This window comes from Vulpes lagopus, chromosome X (genome assembly GCF_018345385.1).
Source record: "Vulpes lagopus strain Blue_001 chromosome X, ASM1834538v1, whole genome shotgun sequence".
Lineage (NCBI taxonomy): Eukaryota > Metazoa > Chordata > Mammalia > Carnivora > Canidae > Vulpes > Vulpes lagopus.
The window spans coordinates 44,059,336-44,075,546 of record NC_054848.1 but is presented as its reverse complement, the minus strand read 5'-3'; the positions used below and the strand labels follow the sequence as shown (position 1 = coordinate 44,075,546).

Below are 16,211 nucleotides of genomic sequence, written 5' to 3'. Positions count from 1 at the left end.
TTCGGGGCATAAATATTCATGATTGTTAGGTCCTCTTGTTGGATAGATTTTTAAAGTATGATATAGTGTCCCTCTTCATCTCTTACTGTAGTCTTTGGGATAAACTTTAATTTATCTCATATAAGGAATGCTACCCCAGCTTTCTTTTGAGGACCATTTGAATGGTAAATGGTTCTGGAGCCTTTCATTTTCAGGCTGGAGGTGTCCTTAGGTCTAAAATGAGTCTCTTGTAGACAGCAAAGAGATGGGTCTTGCTTTTTTATCCAGTCTGAAACCCTGCATCTTTTGATGGGATCATTTAGCCCATTCACATTCAGAGTTACTATGGAAAGATATGAATTTAGTGTCATTGTAATACCTATTCAGTCCTTGTTTTATGGATTATTTCTTTGGGCTTCCTCTTTCTTTTACAGGGTCCCCCTTAATATTTCTTGCAAAGCTGGTTTGGTGGTCACACATTCTTTCAGTTTCTGCCTATCTTGGAACCTCTTTATCTTTCCTTCTATTCTGAATGAGAGCCTTGCTGGATAAAGTATTCTTGGCTGCATGTTCTTCACATTTAGGATCCTGAGTATATCCTGCCAGCACTTTCTGTCCTGGCAGGTCTGCTCCCCATATATGTTAGGTATGTCTTGTAGGACAACTTTTCATGTGCTTATTGTCTACTTCTATATTTCTTGGAGAATTGCCTTTTCAAATCGTTTCCCCATTTTTAAAATTTACTTAATTATTTAATTATTATTGACTTGTAAATGTTCATTAATTTCTGGATACAGTACAGATTGTATTTCATTTAATTTTTAAGTGTTTTTTTCACCATATCATTATTTTTAATGTCTAGCATTTATCATATGAGGGTTAGAACTTTCTACCCAACTCAAGTTTATAAATTTTCAATTGGCTTCGAAGCCAATAGGGATACTTCTTGTCTAATTTGGTTTCTGGGAAGACTTCATTCAGGTCCTTAATTGTCATCCGATCAAATGGAATTATTTTCTTCATCTTCTCCAGATCTTTTTCATATTCTTCAATCCTGGCCTTTGAGAGAAACAAAAACTCAGCAGAGCTTTTCATATCTTCTTTTTCCTCAGCATCCGCTGGGACAGTGTATTTATCCTCCAGCACAGAAACCTTCAGGGCATTAAACCGCTTCTCAAAGTCATCTATCAAGCCAGGCTTTGCCACATGGCCTTGTAGTAAGCCCAGTTGATAGCAGATGGTTTCTCAGGAAGAGTAGTCAACCTGGAGGTAAGCTTGTCATTCCAGGATTTCAGAGAGTTCACAATGCCCTTTTGGTTTTGGGGTGTGAGCTCTCTAAAAGCTACCCAGTCAATGGTTTTTAGAGCACATTTTCACCCAGCCATCTTGAGATCCTTCACCGACCCCGCTTAAAAGTTTTTATTTAGGGATGCCTGGGTGGCTCAGTGGTTGAGCATCTGCCTTTGGCTTGGGGTTTGATCCTGGGATCATAGGATTGAGTCCTGCATCTGGTCCCTGCAGGGATCATGCTTCTCCCACTGCCTATGTCTCTGCCTCTCTTTCTGTGTCTCTCATGAATAAAGAACTAAAATATTTTTTTAAAAAAAGTTTTTATTTAGGGGCAGCCCAGGTGGCTCAGCTTGATGCTCAGTTTGACACTGCCTTCAGCCCAGGGTGTGATCCTGGGGATCCGAGATCGAGTCCCACATCAGGACCCTGCATGGAGTCTGCTTCTCCCTCTGCCTGTGTCTTTGCCTCTCTCTCTCTCTTTCTCTGTGTGTGTGTGTGTGTGTCTGTGTCTCTCATCAATAAATAAATTTAAAAAATCTTTTAAAAAAGTTTTTATTTAAATTCCAGTTAGTTAACACACAGTATAATATCAGTTTCAGGTGCACAGTATAGTGACTCAACACTTCTCTATAACACTCAGTGCTCATCACTAGTGTACTCCTTAATCTTCATCACCTATTTAACCCATTCCACACCCACCTCCCCTCTGGTAATCATGAGTTTGTTCTCTATATTTAAGAATCTGTTCATTAATTTGTCTCTCTTTTTTCTTTTTCCCCTGTATGATCATTTCAATAGATGCAGAAAAAGCATTTGACAAAGTACAACATCCATTTATGATAAAAACCCTAAACAAAGTAGGTTCATAGGGAACATACCTCAACATAATAAAGGCCATATATGAAAAACCCACAGGTAATATCATCCTCAATGAGGACAAACTGAAAGCTTTTCTTTATGGTCAGGAATAAGACAGGAGTGTCCACTCTCATCACTGTTATTTAACATGGTACTGGCAGTCCTATCAGACAACAAAAAGAAATAAAAGGCATCCAAATCAGAAAGGAAGAAGTAAAACTTTCACTCTTTGCCTATGACACAATTATATATATAGAAAACCCCAAAGACTACACCAAAATATTGCTAGAACTCATAACATGAATTCAGCAAAGTTGAAGGATACAAAGCCAATGTACAGAAATCTGTTGCATTTCTATACACCAATAATGAAGCAGCAGAAAGAGAAATGAAGGAATCATTCGCATTTTCAATTGCACGAAAAAACCACATAAGATACCTAGGAATAAACCTAACCAAAGAGGTGGAAGACCTGTACCCTGAGAAGTATAAAACACTTATGAAAGAAATTGAAGATGGCACAATGAATTGGAAAGACATTCCATGCTCATGGATTGGAAGAACAAATATTTTCAAAATGTCTATACTATCCAAAGACATCTATACATGTAACGCAATCCCTATCAATATGCCAACAGCACTTTTCACAGAGCTAGAACAAACCATCCTAAAATTTATATGGAACCACAAGATCTCAAATAGCCAAATAAACCTTTAAAAAGAAAAGCAAAGCTGGAAGCTGTCAGAATGACTAAAATCAATAACATAAGAAAAAACAGGTTTTGGCAAGGATGTGGAGAAAGGGGAACTCTCTTGCATGGTTGGTGGGAATGTGAACCAGGAAGTCACTCTGGAAAACATCATGGAGGCTCCTCAAAAACAAAAATAGAGGGACACCTGAGTGGCTCAGCGATTGAGCATCTGCCTTTGGCTCCGGATGTGATCCTGGAGTCGTGGGATCGAGTCCCACATAGGGCTTCCTGCATGGAGCCTGCTTCTCTCTCTGCCTGTGTCTCTGCCTCTCTGTATCTGTGTCTCTCATGAATAAATAAATAAATAAATAAATAATCTTAAAAAATAGAATTACCCTAAACAAACAAACAAAAAGAATTACCCTATGATCCAGCAATTGCACTACTAGGTATTTACCTAAAGAATACAAAAAACACTAATTCAAAAGGATACATGCACCCTGATATTTATAGGAGCATTATGTACAACAGCCAAATTATGAAACAACCCAAGTGTCTTAACTGATGAATGGATAGAGAAGATGTGGTATATATACATTATGGAATATTACTTGGCCATAAAAAATAAAATCTTGCCATTTGCAATGGCATGGTAGGAGCTAGAGAGTATTATGCTAAGTGAAATAAGTCAGAGAAAGACATATATGATATGATTTCACTCACATGTGGAATTTAAGAAACAAAGAAGATTGATCATTTTACTTTTAAAGATTTTATTTGTTTGAGAGAGAGATATAGAGAGCAAGCACGGGGAGGGGCAGAGGGACAGGGAGAGGCAGAGAATCTCAAGCAGACTCTGCACTGAGTGTGGAGCCCAATGTGGAGCTTGATCTCATGGTCGAGATCACAACCTGAGCCAAAAACCATGAATCACTCAACTTGACTGAGCAACCCAGGTGCCTCAGATTATTGATCATTTTAAAGAGCCAACTTTTTCTATTGTTTTTATAATTTTTAATTTTTCATTCTATTCTTTTATATTATCTTCTTTTTTTAAAAGTAGTTTCTACACTCAGTGTTGGGCTCGAACTTACAAGCCTGAGATGGAGTCACATGCTCTAGCAACTGAGCCAGCCAGGCACCCCATATATCACTTTCTTTTTTGCTTGCTTTGTGTTTACTTTGGTCTTCTTTTTATAGAAACTTATAATTATGAATTGTCCTTTAGGCTCTGCTTTAGCTGAATCTCAAGTTTTGGTGTTTTGATTATATCCATCTCAAAGTTTTTTTCTAATTTCCATTGTGACTTTTTTCTTTGATTCATTGGTTATTTAAGGATGTATTGCCTAATTTCCACATATTCATGAGTTTCCCACATTTCTCTCTATTGTTGATTTCTGATTTAATTCCATTTTTGTTAGAGAACATAATTTCAATTTTCAAAGTCTGTTGAAGCATGTTTATAGCCTAGCATTATGGTCTGTTTTGGAAAAGGTTCCCTCTACTTGACAGAATGAATATTTTGCTGTTGTTGGTGGAGTGGTCTTTAGATGTATGTTAGTTTAGTTGTTTTATAGTACTGTTCCCTTGTTTAAACTAGTAAGCTGGAACTACCAGGCCCTTCTTAATTACTCACCATTAAGATTCCCATTGTTTCAAAAATGCTCTTAGGCATGAATTTTTCTAAGCTCTTTCCCAAATAAATTCAGTCCCTACAAACAAAGCTTCTGTGCTTAGTTCTCATGACTTGCCTCTTCAACTAGGCAGAAACTCCAGACAACTGTACTGGAACAGAGGGTGGTTATAGGAGGCCACTTCTCCTGCAGTAACATCCCACTGGACACTGAGGGGGAGAAGGTAGTCCCTGGTTATTTCAACTTGCCTGTCTCCATGTAGAAACTTTGCCATACAAAGGTGCTGAGGCAGAGAAGAGTGGGATCCCACTATTCTTGGCATGTCATGCCTAAGGGTAAGACCTCATTCTGTAATTGGGAGTTTGTCCTCTAGCCCACGCTTGCTTGGAATATCACTTCTGCAACAGCACTTCTGCTGCGGGGAAACAGAAACACTGGTGGCCTTGTCCTAGAGTGAAGGCATAGCCCTAGACTAGCAGCTGGGGGGATTGGGAGCCCCCATCTTCTTGGGCACATCCATATCTGGAGTAGAGCTTGTCACATGGAGCTGGGGGAGATGGCATAGCTCAAATGCCACAGATTCTCATGATTTTTATAGAGATTTAATAGATTTTCTTGAACAAATCTTTATTCACTTGCTGTGTGCCCTTATGGCAACTTCTTGGGACTTTAAATGTGTGTGTGTGTGTGTGTGTGTATGTAATTGTCACCAATAAAATGGTATTTCACAGGGGAATGGGTCCACCAAGATCCTCACAGAACCCTCTGGAAGTCCTGCACCCATCCTTGAATGTTCATAATCTTCACTGTCCCCTCTCTACAGTCTCTCCTAGATGACATTGTATATACCTACCTTTTCACCCACTGCTCATTTACTGATGACTCCAAAACCTCTATCTCCAACTCATTCTTCTTTTCTAAGCTGCATGTGTGTGTGTGTGTGTGTGTGTGTGTGTGTGTATTTCCAGCCTTGTGGGCATCTCCAAGTTAATATCCTTTGGTTACCAGAAACTAGCAGTTATAAAATTAATCCCATGTTCTTTTCATCCCCAGGGAATGGTATCATTAACTCTGTTCCTCCAGTGAGACAGATCAATGATATCTACCTCTCTTTCATTTCCAAAATCCAATTAATCACCTTATGCCCCTTTAAACCCTAAAATGTAGTCATTTCTATCAACGTGGTCAACATGCTTGTTCAGGTCACCATCATTTCTCACCCACACTATCACCACAATCTCCTCTCCCTTTCAAGCAATTTTCTACTCTTCAGGCAAATTGATGTCATGTCTCCTTTCCCCAAATCCCTGAAAAAGTTGCATCAGACCCGATATAATCTGGCTTTTCCTTACCCCACTGGCTTCATGTCTAGAAGATCCTTTCTTCTTCTCTGAACCTTCAGATTATGTTCTAGACATAATGAAAAAGTTCCTATTTCTAAAAGCACCATGTTTTTATCTAGCTTCCAGAACCTCACATCTGCTCTTCTCTCTTCCTGGAACACCCCCACCCCCAACTATTTCTCCTAAGACCTGTTCATCCTTCAGGTGTCAAATTATATGGTGTTTCCTCTGAGAATATTCTTACCAAACTAAGTTACTTCCCACACTATGTGCTGGCAGAGCCCACAGAATCCCCACTATCATAAAAACACTTGGTACATTTTGTTGGGATTTCTGTCTCTCCAATACAGTGAGAGCTCCATGAAGACAGGGGCCATGTCTGATTTGCCCAATTCACGTACCTCTAGAAGTAACAGAATTCTTGGCCTAGAGTTCTAATAGTTCTGAATAGTTTAGTTTATCACAGCTAAAGCTCAGTTGTAGGGATGGAGATATCATATAAATGCAAATACTTTCCTATTTATCTACCAGGTTAGATGAAAAAAAACACAACTTAAAGAACTAAAAATTTTACTGATTGGAACATGCTATGGAAAGCATGAGAGAATCTTTCTTCTTATATACAACATATTAATATTTAATTCAGTATTAGAAAAATTTTACTGATTGGAACATGCTATGGAAAGCATGAGAGAATCTTTCTTCTTACATACAACATATTAATATTTAATTCAGTATTAGAATATGGTAATTCAAAATAGATTTGGACAGTGGGGTATCCTTGGGTAGCAGAGTGTTCCTGGGAAAGGTTTCTTTGCTCTAAATAGAATACACCGAGGATTGGGCTAATTCATAAAATGTCCACTAGGGAGATAGATGTCACTGCTGGTACCATATACAGGTTTCCCCCACTATCCAACGGTAGAGCATTCCTATGAAATCTCTCATAAACTGGCAGAAAGTGGAGAAGAGATTACCATTCATTTATATGGAAAATTTTTTGAGTGTTCCCAGACCCAAAAATAACCTCTTGGGTTTTTCTGATACCTTAAGACACATCTTGCTAATAAATGTAATGGAAATAAAGTACAGATGCTCACAGATACATTTCAAAGCTATTTGTGGCTTCATGCAGAAATGTTGAGTATAGTTCCCAGGGAAGGAACTTGGTGGGGCCACTCTCACTGCTGGGGTGTACACTGCCCTATAAGGGGTTGCTGCAAAACAAACACTGAACACCATTGTTGCTTTTTTCTCCTTTTTTTTTTTTTTTTGGTAAAAGCAAGAATTCTCTTCAGATTTCTTTCATTTAGCAAAAACAGGTACAGTAGTCCCTCCTTATTCACAGGGAATATGTTCCAAGACCCCCAAGTGGATACCTGAAACCAAGCATAATACCAAACCCTACATATACTGTTTTTTCCTATACATACATACATATGATAAAGTTTAATTTGTAAATTAGGCACAGTAAGAGATGAACAATAACTGATAATAAAATATAAGAATTATAACATATAATAAGTTATGTGAATGTGGTCAAAATAATCTTCTTGTACTGTACTTACCCTTCTTGTGATGATGTGAGATGCTAAAATAATGCCTACATGATGAGATAAAGTGAGGTGACTTATACAGGCATTGTGATGTAGTATTAAGTTACTATTGACTTTCTGATGATAGGTCAGAGGATTATCTGTTCCTGGAACATGGTTGACTGTGGGTAAATAAAACTTCAGAAAGCAAAACCATGGGTAATGGGGGGGCTACTGTACTAATGTAGGCTTTTCATTAAAAAGAAGGGCCTAATCTGAACTTTTGAAAAGTGGAAGATACCTATACTAAGAATGACTCTGCAGTCTATTTGTCTTTTTAACAGTCAAAAAAACAAGATCTAAGTTTGAGTGGGTAGACAAAAGGAAAAGAGAATTGTTACCAATCCTGTTCTAAATCCTCTATACCCTCAGCATTGGCCCCAAATAAATCTAAACTTCCAGAGGTCCTGATCTGCTTCTTCATACTGCTGTGTAGGCTTGTACAGGGAAAGGTGTTAAGTCTTCTTGTACTGTGGGCGGGCTTTTTGGTTCCCCATGTTTACTATCAAGAAGAAGGTAGAGCACCAAATTCACTATATTGTCAGTCTTATCTTTTTTAAGATTTTATTTATTTATTCATGAGAGACACAAAGAGAGAGGCAGAAACATTGGCAGAGGGAGAAGCAGGCTCCATGCAGGTAGCCCAATGTGGGACTCGATCCCAGGACTCCAGGATCACGCCCTAAGCTGAAGCAGACGCTCAACCGCTGAGCCACCCAGGCCTCCCCAGTCTTGTTTATTCTTAGTATAGAACATGAACTTTGGAATACTATAAAACTGAACTTCCATCCCCAACCCATCACAGCTCCTTGATCCATTCCATTAATTTCAGGTTCACTTCTTTGATTCTGGGACTATATATTTAACATACCTTAAGTACTGGTTAGAGATTGAGTTGCAGGAAAAGCTCTCCCTTCTCCATGGGTATGGTAATCATTTTGTACAAGATTTGAAATTGTACTCTCAGCTCTTGGTAGTGATGGGGGATGGGGGATGGAAGATGTCCCTAGGCCATTTGGAGTCAGCCAGTGCTAGGGAACTAGTCTAGCATTGGAACCTAGAAAATATATGACCTGTGCAATAGTTATAAATTGTGCTTTTGTATTACATTTCCTCACATAACCTGGTAATCTTCAGTAAAATCTTATTAAAATTTAATCTGGTCTCTTGTGTGTTGCAGGAAATTAGGGAAATATGAGGATACATCTTGGAGTAGAAAGAAGAGGGAGAACAGGATTCCATTCCCAGAGTCCAGAATAGTGGTGTCCTTGTTTAACAGTTAAAAACCACTGTGCCCAGAGGGGCAGCAACCTAATGAGGATCAGAGGCTACAGAGAGATAGTGATATGGTAGCTTGCTGAGGATCCAGAGAAGATAGAAGGAACTTCCTGGAAAACAAAAGAGTAGCAAGCCTACTTTTAGCCAATATATTGCAACTGTGTGACTTATTAAAGTAGCACCACCTCTGAATCGATGCCTCCCATTCCTACCAGTTTGGTGAGCAGAAAGTGTATGTGGAAATTAGGAAACAAAAAAACAAAAACAAAACAGGGTTATTTTGTCATGCATCAGGAGTAAAAGGCATGGTTTGGATTTCAGACTCAAGTTTTGAGCTGCACATGCACAGGACAGAAGTAGCAAAAAATGGTGTAATGGCCTTAAGCATTAGCCTAAAAAATTTTGAGGAACAAGGTACTACCTATGTGGCACATGCTTAACAATAAAAGGGGTCATGGATTTTTGAAAATATTCTGGTGGGAAGGGGGCTCACTTGTGCCATCTGCTTGGGTAACATATATTTGAAGAGAAAAAGTCTGGAATATATTTATATATATATATTTTTCAAATATGGCTATTCTGGGTAGGGGGATCATGTGTGATTTTTTTATTAATTTGCTCTGGAGGGAATTCTCAAAATTTCCTGAAATTAAGATAAATTAATTTCCTAATCAGAAAAATTTAGTTTTTTTAAAGCTAAATTGTAGAGGGGTACCTGGGTGGCTCAGTGATTGAGCATCTGCCTTTGGCTTAGGGCATGGTCCCGTGGTCCTGAGATCGAGTCCCAAAACAGGCTCCCTGGGGGGAGCCTGCTTCTCCCTCTGCCTATGTCTCTGCCTCTCTGTGTGCCTCTCATGAATAAATAAATAAAATAGTTTTTTTTTTTTTAAAAAAAAAAAGCTAAATTGTAGAATGGGAGTACTGTCTCACCTGGAACCTAAGTTCATGTCCACCATTGGGGTTCAAAGTTTTCGGGTCATGTTTGGCGTGTTGATGAGGCTAAAAGTCTTTTTGCAAGTTGAACTGGGAGACTTCCAAGGAAATAATTTATATTAAAGGAAGAGCAAGTCTACCAATATGTTTAGTTCAGGAACAAAGCCTAGGCTTTTGAAGAGGAGGGGTGAGTGTGTCTATCTGGGCTATAGATCCGACTTCTAACCAGCCTTCCCTACTTAAGTTTTAAGGATAGCAAGGGCCTACAAATAGACAATGAAGAATTGTTTTTCAATTTTTATTATGGAAAATTTCAAATATATACAAAAGTATAGAGAACAGTATAATGAACTCCCAAATATCTGTTACATGGCTTCAAAATTTATAAACTTACCACCAATCTTATTTCATCTATATGCTCACCTACCCCACCCTCAGATTATTTTGAAGCAAATACCAGTAGCATATCATTTCATCTGTAAAATTTATGGTACGTTTCTTTAAAAGATAAAGATTTTAAAAAAAACATAACCAGAGGACCATATCACATCTACAAAAAAAAAAAAAAAAAACAATAAATTGAGAGATGTGTGATTTCAATTCTGTAAGGACTGAATTAACAATTAGTTAACTTTTTTTTTTCCTTTGTGGCATCTTTATTTTTCTATCTGGTACACGGACACGGTCAGAAAAATCAGCTGCACTGGAACACTTCAATCGTAAAACAGAGGGCACACGGACATGGATGGGCAGGGGTGGCAATTCCAGACCGGCTTCCCCCAAAGGGCTTGTGCTCCAAGCCCGCAACCAGAGGGTGCTCTGGGAAAGACTGTGCAGCGCATCTCTGGTGAGGAGAGACAAGGACCAGTTACAAAGGGACTGCAGCCGGGCATGAGTTTATTGGCTTCTGGCCTCACGCTCCTGCTTGATGAAGTTGATTAGCCCGTTCGTGGAAGAGTCGTAAGAGGTGACTGGGCTACTGCCATCAAGTTCAGGCTCAATTTTCTTGGCCAGCTGCTTTCCCAGCTCCACCCCCCACTGGTCAAAGCTGTTGATGTCCCAGATGACACCCTGAATGAAGATCTTGTGCTCGTACATCGCAATCAAGGCTCCCAGAATGAATGGCGTGAGCTTGGTGAACACAATAGAGTTTGTTGGGCGATTTCCTTCAAAGACCTTGTGTGGCAACAGCTTCTCTAAGTCCTCTGGACTCTTTCCTGCGGCCTGCAGCTCCTTCCGGGCCTCCTCTGTCGACTTCCCCTTCATCAGGGCCTCAGTTTGGGCCAAAAAGTTGGCCAGGAGGATCTTGTGAAATATTTCACTGGTACCATGCGGGTGTAACACTCACCTAAAATGGAACTCATGTTTTTTCTGATGTAATTGCTTTTATAAATGCAAAGGAAAGAAAACTACCATATTAAAGCCACTTTGAGACCTTTGCAGGAAGCTGGGTAAGAGTGCTGACATTACACATCCCATGGCAAAACTCCATAAGACAATCCCTAAACATCTTTGTCCTTTTCTTAAAGTTGCTCTCTGGAGACAGCTGACCCAAGTCCTCCCTATATAAATTCTTCATATTCTGTCCCCACCTCTGACAGGAATTTTTTTCTTCAATGCCTTTTCTAAGTGGTAACAATTCAGCTGTCTCTCAGTCCTCCATATTCTCACATGCAGAGACCAGGTAGAACGAGAACCCAGCTAAGTGTGTTGGAAAGGGGTTGAAAATTGGCCAACAGAATCAGTAAGAGATGCAAAAGAAACCTAGGCAAAGTAAGTGGTATAATTAACTTTGGAAACTGCCTATACTGCAGTTTTTGTTGGCTCTGGCATTAAATAATACAGTATACTGAAAAAAAAATACAGTATACTGTATACTGAACCTATAAAATGAGAAAAACAATCTTCTTTAAAGGCATGTTAAGATTACATGAAAGAAGCGCTTAGGGCATTGCAAAAACATTAAATAAATCATTTGTATATTATCTTAAAATTTATTTTTATAAAAATTCACAATATTGTGTTCACTGTATTTTATAGCAGTTTTATAGCAAGTGCTATTTTTCGAATAAAAATTTCAGCAAAGTAACAACAGTACAAAAATACTGAAGTTGTTACACAAAGGAGTGATTCTACAAAATATTGCCCTATGTGATGGGGTAATCTCAAAATGGTGCTAGCCACTGTGTGATATGACATAGAAATATGAGTAATAATTCTTGTCCTTGAACATCTTACAACTGGCTTGAAAAGTTTCTGAAACACATGATACAGGAAAGCCACATACATGATGCCTAGACAGCATATATTCTACTAGCACCAGATTGAAACAGGAATGTTCTGCCATATGGTGATAACAAAATATGAATTGAATCAAAGAATCGATGATGTCACTCATATTTCAAGTAGTGTTTCATATACAGAATATGCAAAGATTAAGAAATCGTGGTCTTTGCTCTCAAGGATATCAGTCTAATGGAGAAGGCAGACACATTAAAAAAAAAAGCACAACAAAGGGCTATAGGTGTTGAAGTAAGAGTGTTCGTGTACAATAGTATAACAACCAGGGCAAGAGTTGTCAGTGGAATAGATGGATAAGGAGTGTCCCAAGATGTAGGAGGAAAATCAGATGAGCTGTCTCCTTGGAAACGCTCACCTCTACTTGAAAAGTCCATTGATCAATGGTTCACATCAATGATTCTTTCAAGCAATACTGAAATCTTTGCTGTTCATCTGGAAAAACAAACCAACATATAATTAGCAGGTATATATACTAATTTAACAGTTCCTCCAATTGACAAATTTATAAAGGGCCTATTATCTGCATCACTCACTTTGCCTTGGGAAAGTCTTCACAGAATAATCTAATGCAGGTGCAATTTAAGTCTGAATCAGTAGCTGAGGGAGTTCCAAGTTATATTATGAAACAGAAAAGTCAGGAAAGCAATGCTACTACAAGTTTTGCAGAAAAGATAGGTGGTCATGTAAAACAAAAAATTTTAAATTCCATGTTCTGGACTATAGGCTTATGGAAATAATTCAGGCTAGTCCCCACCCATCAAAAGGTCTGTGGTCTAGCCACACAACCATGCAAATAAGTAAACTGTGAGAACCATGAACCATTACACACAGAAGAAAGTATCTTAATCCAGTGGTCAGGAAAGACTTCCCATTGGAGTTTATAAAGTATCTATTTTTATTATCTCAAATTTTATATTTTAAAAAACCCTGAGCATCAGATAGATAACTTGGCTGAAGTTAGGGTGAGCAAGAACTGGAGCCAGGTTTCCAACCCTAAGCCTGTCTAACTTAAAAACCCCAACTGTAGTTTGTATCACACCAAACTGTCTCCTAAAAATATCATGTTTTACTTGTTATCATAGTGACTTTTCCAGTTCTCATAGTGTTCTTTGCCCAGGAACATTTAAAATCTGCTAAAATACAGTATAACAGTTTATCAGGAGACAGCTGCCAAGAAAATATTTAAAAACTCTGGTGGTGCCTGGTGGCTCTCCCACATGGGATGCCTGTAAGTAAAAGCTCTTGCTTAGCCAAATATACTGTGTGTGTATGCATGTGTGTGTATATATACACACATCATTTCTTGAAAAAAAGTACACTTTATAGACAGAGCATCAAGTATTTCCAGTTCACCTATGTGTCTATATTAACCCCCAATGTGAAAACATTAACAAGAATAAACTATTTGACCTGCTGAAAATGTAAGCCATTTATAAAACATGCAGAAATTTCTTTCTTTTTTTTTTTTTTTAGAAAATAAATTTCTGATGCATGTCTGCAACCTTAATTATCTGTGGAGTACTCCTTTCCCTTTTTTATCAAGGGGAGAGCTGAAAAACCAAACAATGTTCAAGTGAATTTTTAACAATCTTAGAAGGAAAAGAAATCCAAACTGTACCTCAATTTTTGGAGTGCTGAGGTGTTGGAAATTTTCTATATACTAACTCTGGTTACCTGTTTTGGCCTGAAACTCTTGGTCTTAAAGAGAAAAAAAAGAATCTCCTTGGAACTTTTAACTATTCTGACAAGGCTAGGCTCCAGAAAGTATTTCACAAAAACCACTTAAATGAACCTAACAGTCAATCCTGAAAAATATGACTTATTCTAAATGTTTGTCAAAAAGGAAGGAAAAAAGCTCACAACATATTTATCGGCTAATAATATGAACACTGGATTTCTGCCTTTGTTACATACTTAAGAACCAAATAAAATAATGCAGTATTACCTCCATGAATAACAAGTACAAGTTAAGTAAGCCTCCAAGACATTTGTGGCAGCATTTCAGGTGGAAGGGGTTTTCATTGACAAAAATATATAAAATAAAAATCCAACATGTCTGCTCTGTTAAGGTAGAACTTAAGAATCTTCTTGAATAACTAGGTTACTGGGGAAAGATATATTAGGGTCAATGTGAGGTTGTTTGAAATTAAACGTGCTCAAATAGATATTAAATACATACCACTTTTTTTTTAAAAGATTTTATTTATTGATGAGAGACACAGAGAGAGGCAGATACATTGGCAGAGGGAAAAGCAGGCTCCATGCAGGTAGCCCAATCTGGGACTCCATCCTGGGACCCCGGACCACACCCTAAGCCGAAGGCAGACGCTCAACTGATGAGCCACCCAGGCATCCCTACATAACACTTTTTAAGAGAAAAAAATAGAAAAAAATTAAATAGCCATATTTTATCAAACTATATAATTCAGATGATGAAACTGTCACTGGTTTTAAAAACTTACTCATTTTTTAGTTTACTTTGATAGCTTTACTACGGAAAATATTTTGTGAATTGAAACCTGTACTTCATCTGTGCTTAGATTTGTAACAAGACTTGTTTCCAAAATAGTGGCATCAAATTTCTTTAGAAAGTACAACAGTTCCAAAAAAAAGAAAGTACAACAGAACTCACTTTTTAACACCAATTTATAAACGTATTGTAATTTGTAGAATTACAGTACAAACCAAATGGAGAAAAAACTGAGTATTTTGAAAAGTAAAACAAACAACACAAGGGGGCAGCACAAAAAAGTTTATAATCTAAATCTCAACCGACAAATTTCAAAAATAGAACTATTCTATAGTCTTAAAAGATAAGAAAGCAAATACTAATTAGGAGGAGAAATGCAATTGCCTTTGAGTTACAGGTAATGTTAATTTCCTAATCTGAATTCTGGTTACATACATGTTTTTACTATCTAAGAATTGATTAAGCTGTACAGTTAAGATTTGTGCATTGCTCTGTGTGTTGAAAAACAGCATAATAACTTTTAAGAAAAAGTAACTTAAATTTTCAGCAGTAATTGTGTTTAAAACAGGTTATTTTGACTAACAAAATTTTAAATGACCATTATTTTCTACTTTATTTTCATTAATAACTACTGGAATGTTTTTAAAATGTTTAAGTGTTATATGTGGCATTAACTTTCCATCCCTAATACCCTCTTCACAAAGGTTTTACTTCTACCTAACTGCTGACATGGCTAAGAGAATAAACGTAGTTTAAGAAGACAGACCTATGTATTTTAAACAAGATTCCTGATTTCAAACAACTACTGAAGCAAATGCAAGAGCTTTTAATTAGATGCCCCCAAAAAGTTTGACCTGTGACGCACAAAAAAAATTATCCTAAATCTTTAAGAGAGATTGTTCAGGGGTTCGGACAGTTTAAGAAGTCTGTAAAAGCTGAGTAGCAACACGGGTTCCTCACTGGATTGGGATGTAATCACCATATAAATTCCACTCCTATGGTTACTGGTAGTCAGGAAGGTTAACTGGAATGTCACAAAATTCAAATATGTGAAATAACTTTCTTTCAAAGACTAGTTTATATTGAGAAAACCATGGTTGCTCTACAGTATTAAGAAATGGGCAATGGAGTTGGAAGCTGAACACGCTAAATTACACTCGATGAATACAGTTTTCATGACAGTATGTACATATCAGGATATGTTTGGCTAACAATACTTTCCCAAGAAGATACTCAGTGTATAAAGTAATATAATCTGAAACTACATTTGGGCTATATGGGAAACGGCCATTTCAAATATGCAGCAACAAATGACCACTGGTCAGAATTCTTTTGAAAATGAAATCATAAAAAAAAAAAAGAAAAGAAAATGAAATCATGTACGTATGGGTAAAGAAACTTCTGAAAAGGGCAAATTAGATCACATTACTGAACGGAAAATTGTTGCCCACTGTGGAAAGACCACAAGATGTAAAATTTCTTAAATACTTTAAAAAAATATATAGATCTATATCTATCTGACCTTTAAACCAATTTCCATCACGAAAGGGCTTGCTAGCAAGGTCTAATGCTGCGAATGAGAAAGCAAAAAATACAGATGCCACACAACCAAGATGTTCAGATTTTAAAGGCCTTCACTCCAAAACAAACCACAAGATTGGTACCAAAAACACGCACGCGCGCACACACACACACGTGTGTGCAATGTAATAAACTACAGCATCAACACACACACACAAAGGGCTGGGCAAGCAGTTAAGGCACCTTTAAAAAAAAAAAAAAACATGTGGTTTAGGATTTAGGAAATCTGTTACAGTGCTACCAAGCAGCAATTTTGA

The 16,211-nt window shown here is 37.6% G+C and overlaps 1 protein-coding gene and 1 pseudogene across 1 annotated transcript in view; both read right to left on the bottom strand.

Moving 5' to 3' along the window:
- Window positions 1-883: 883 nt before the first annotated feature.
- On the bottom strand, window positions 884-1,364 carry LOC121482798 (annotated as a pseudogene).
- A 9,118-nt stretch (window positions 1,365-10,482) lies between these two features.
- Window positions 10,483-16,211, bottom strand: part of LOC121482503 (glucose-6-phosphate isomerase-like) — a 32,423-nt gene continuing 26,694 nt past the window's right edge. Inside the window, exon 2 of the mRNA XM_041740404.1 lies at window positions 10,483-10,945. Within this exon, the coding sequence (XP_041596338.1) occupies window positions 10,500-10,945 (446 nt within the window). The 3' untranslated portion in view covers window positions 10,483-10,499. The remainder of the gene's footprint in view (window positions 10,946-16,211) is intronic.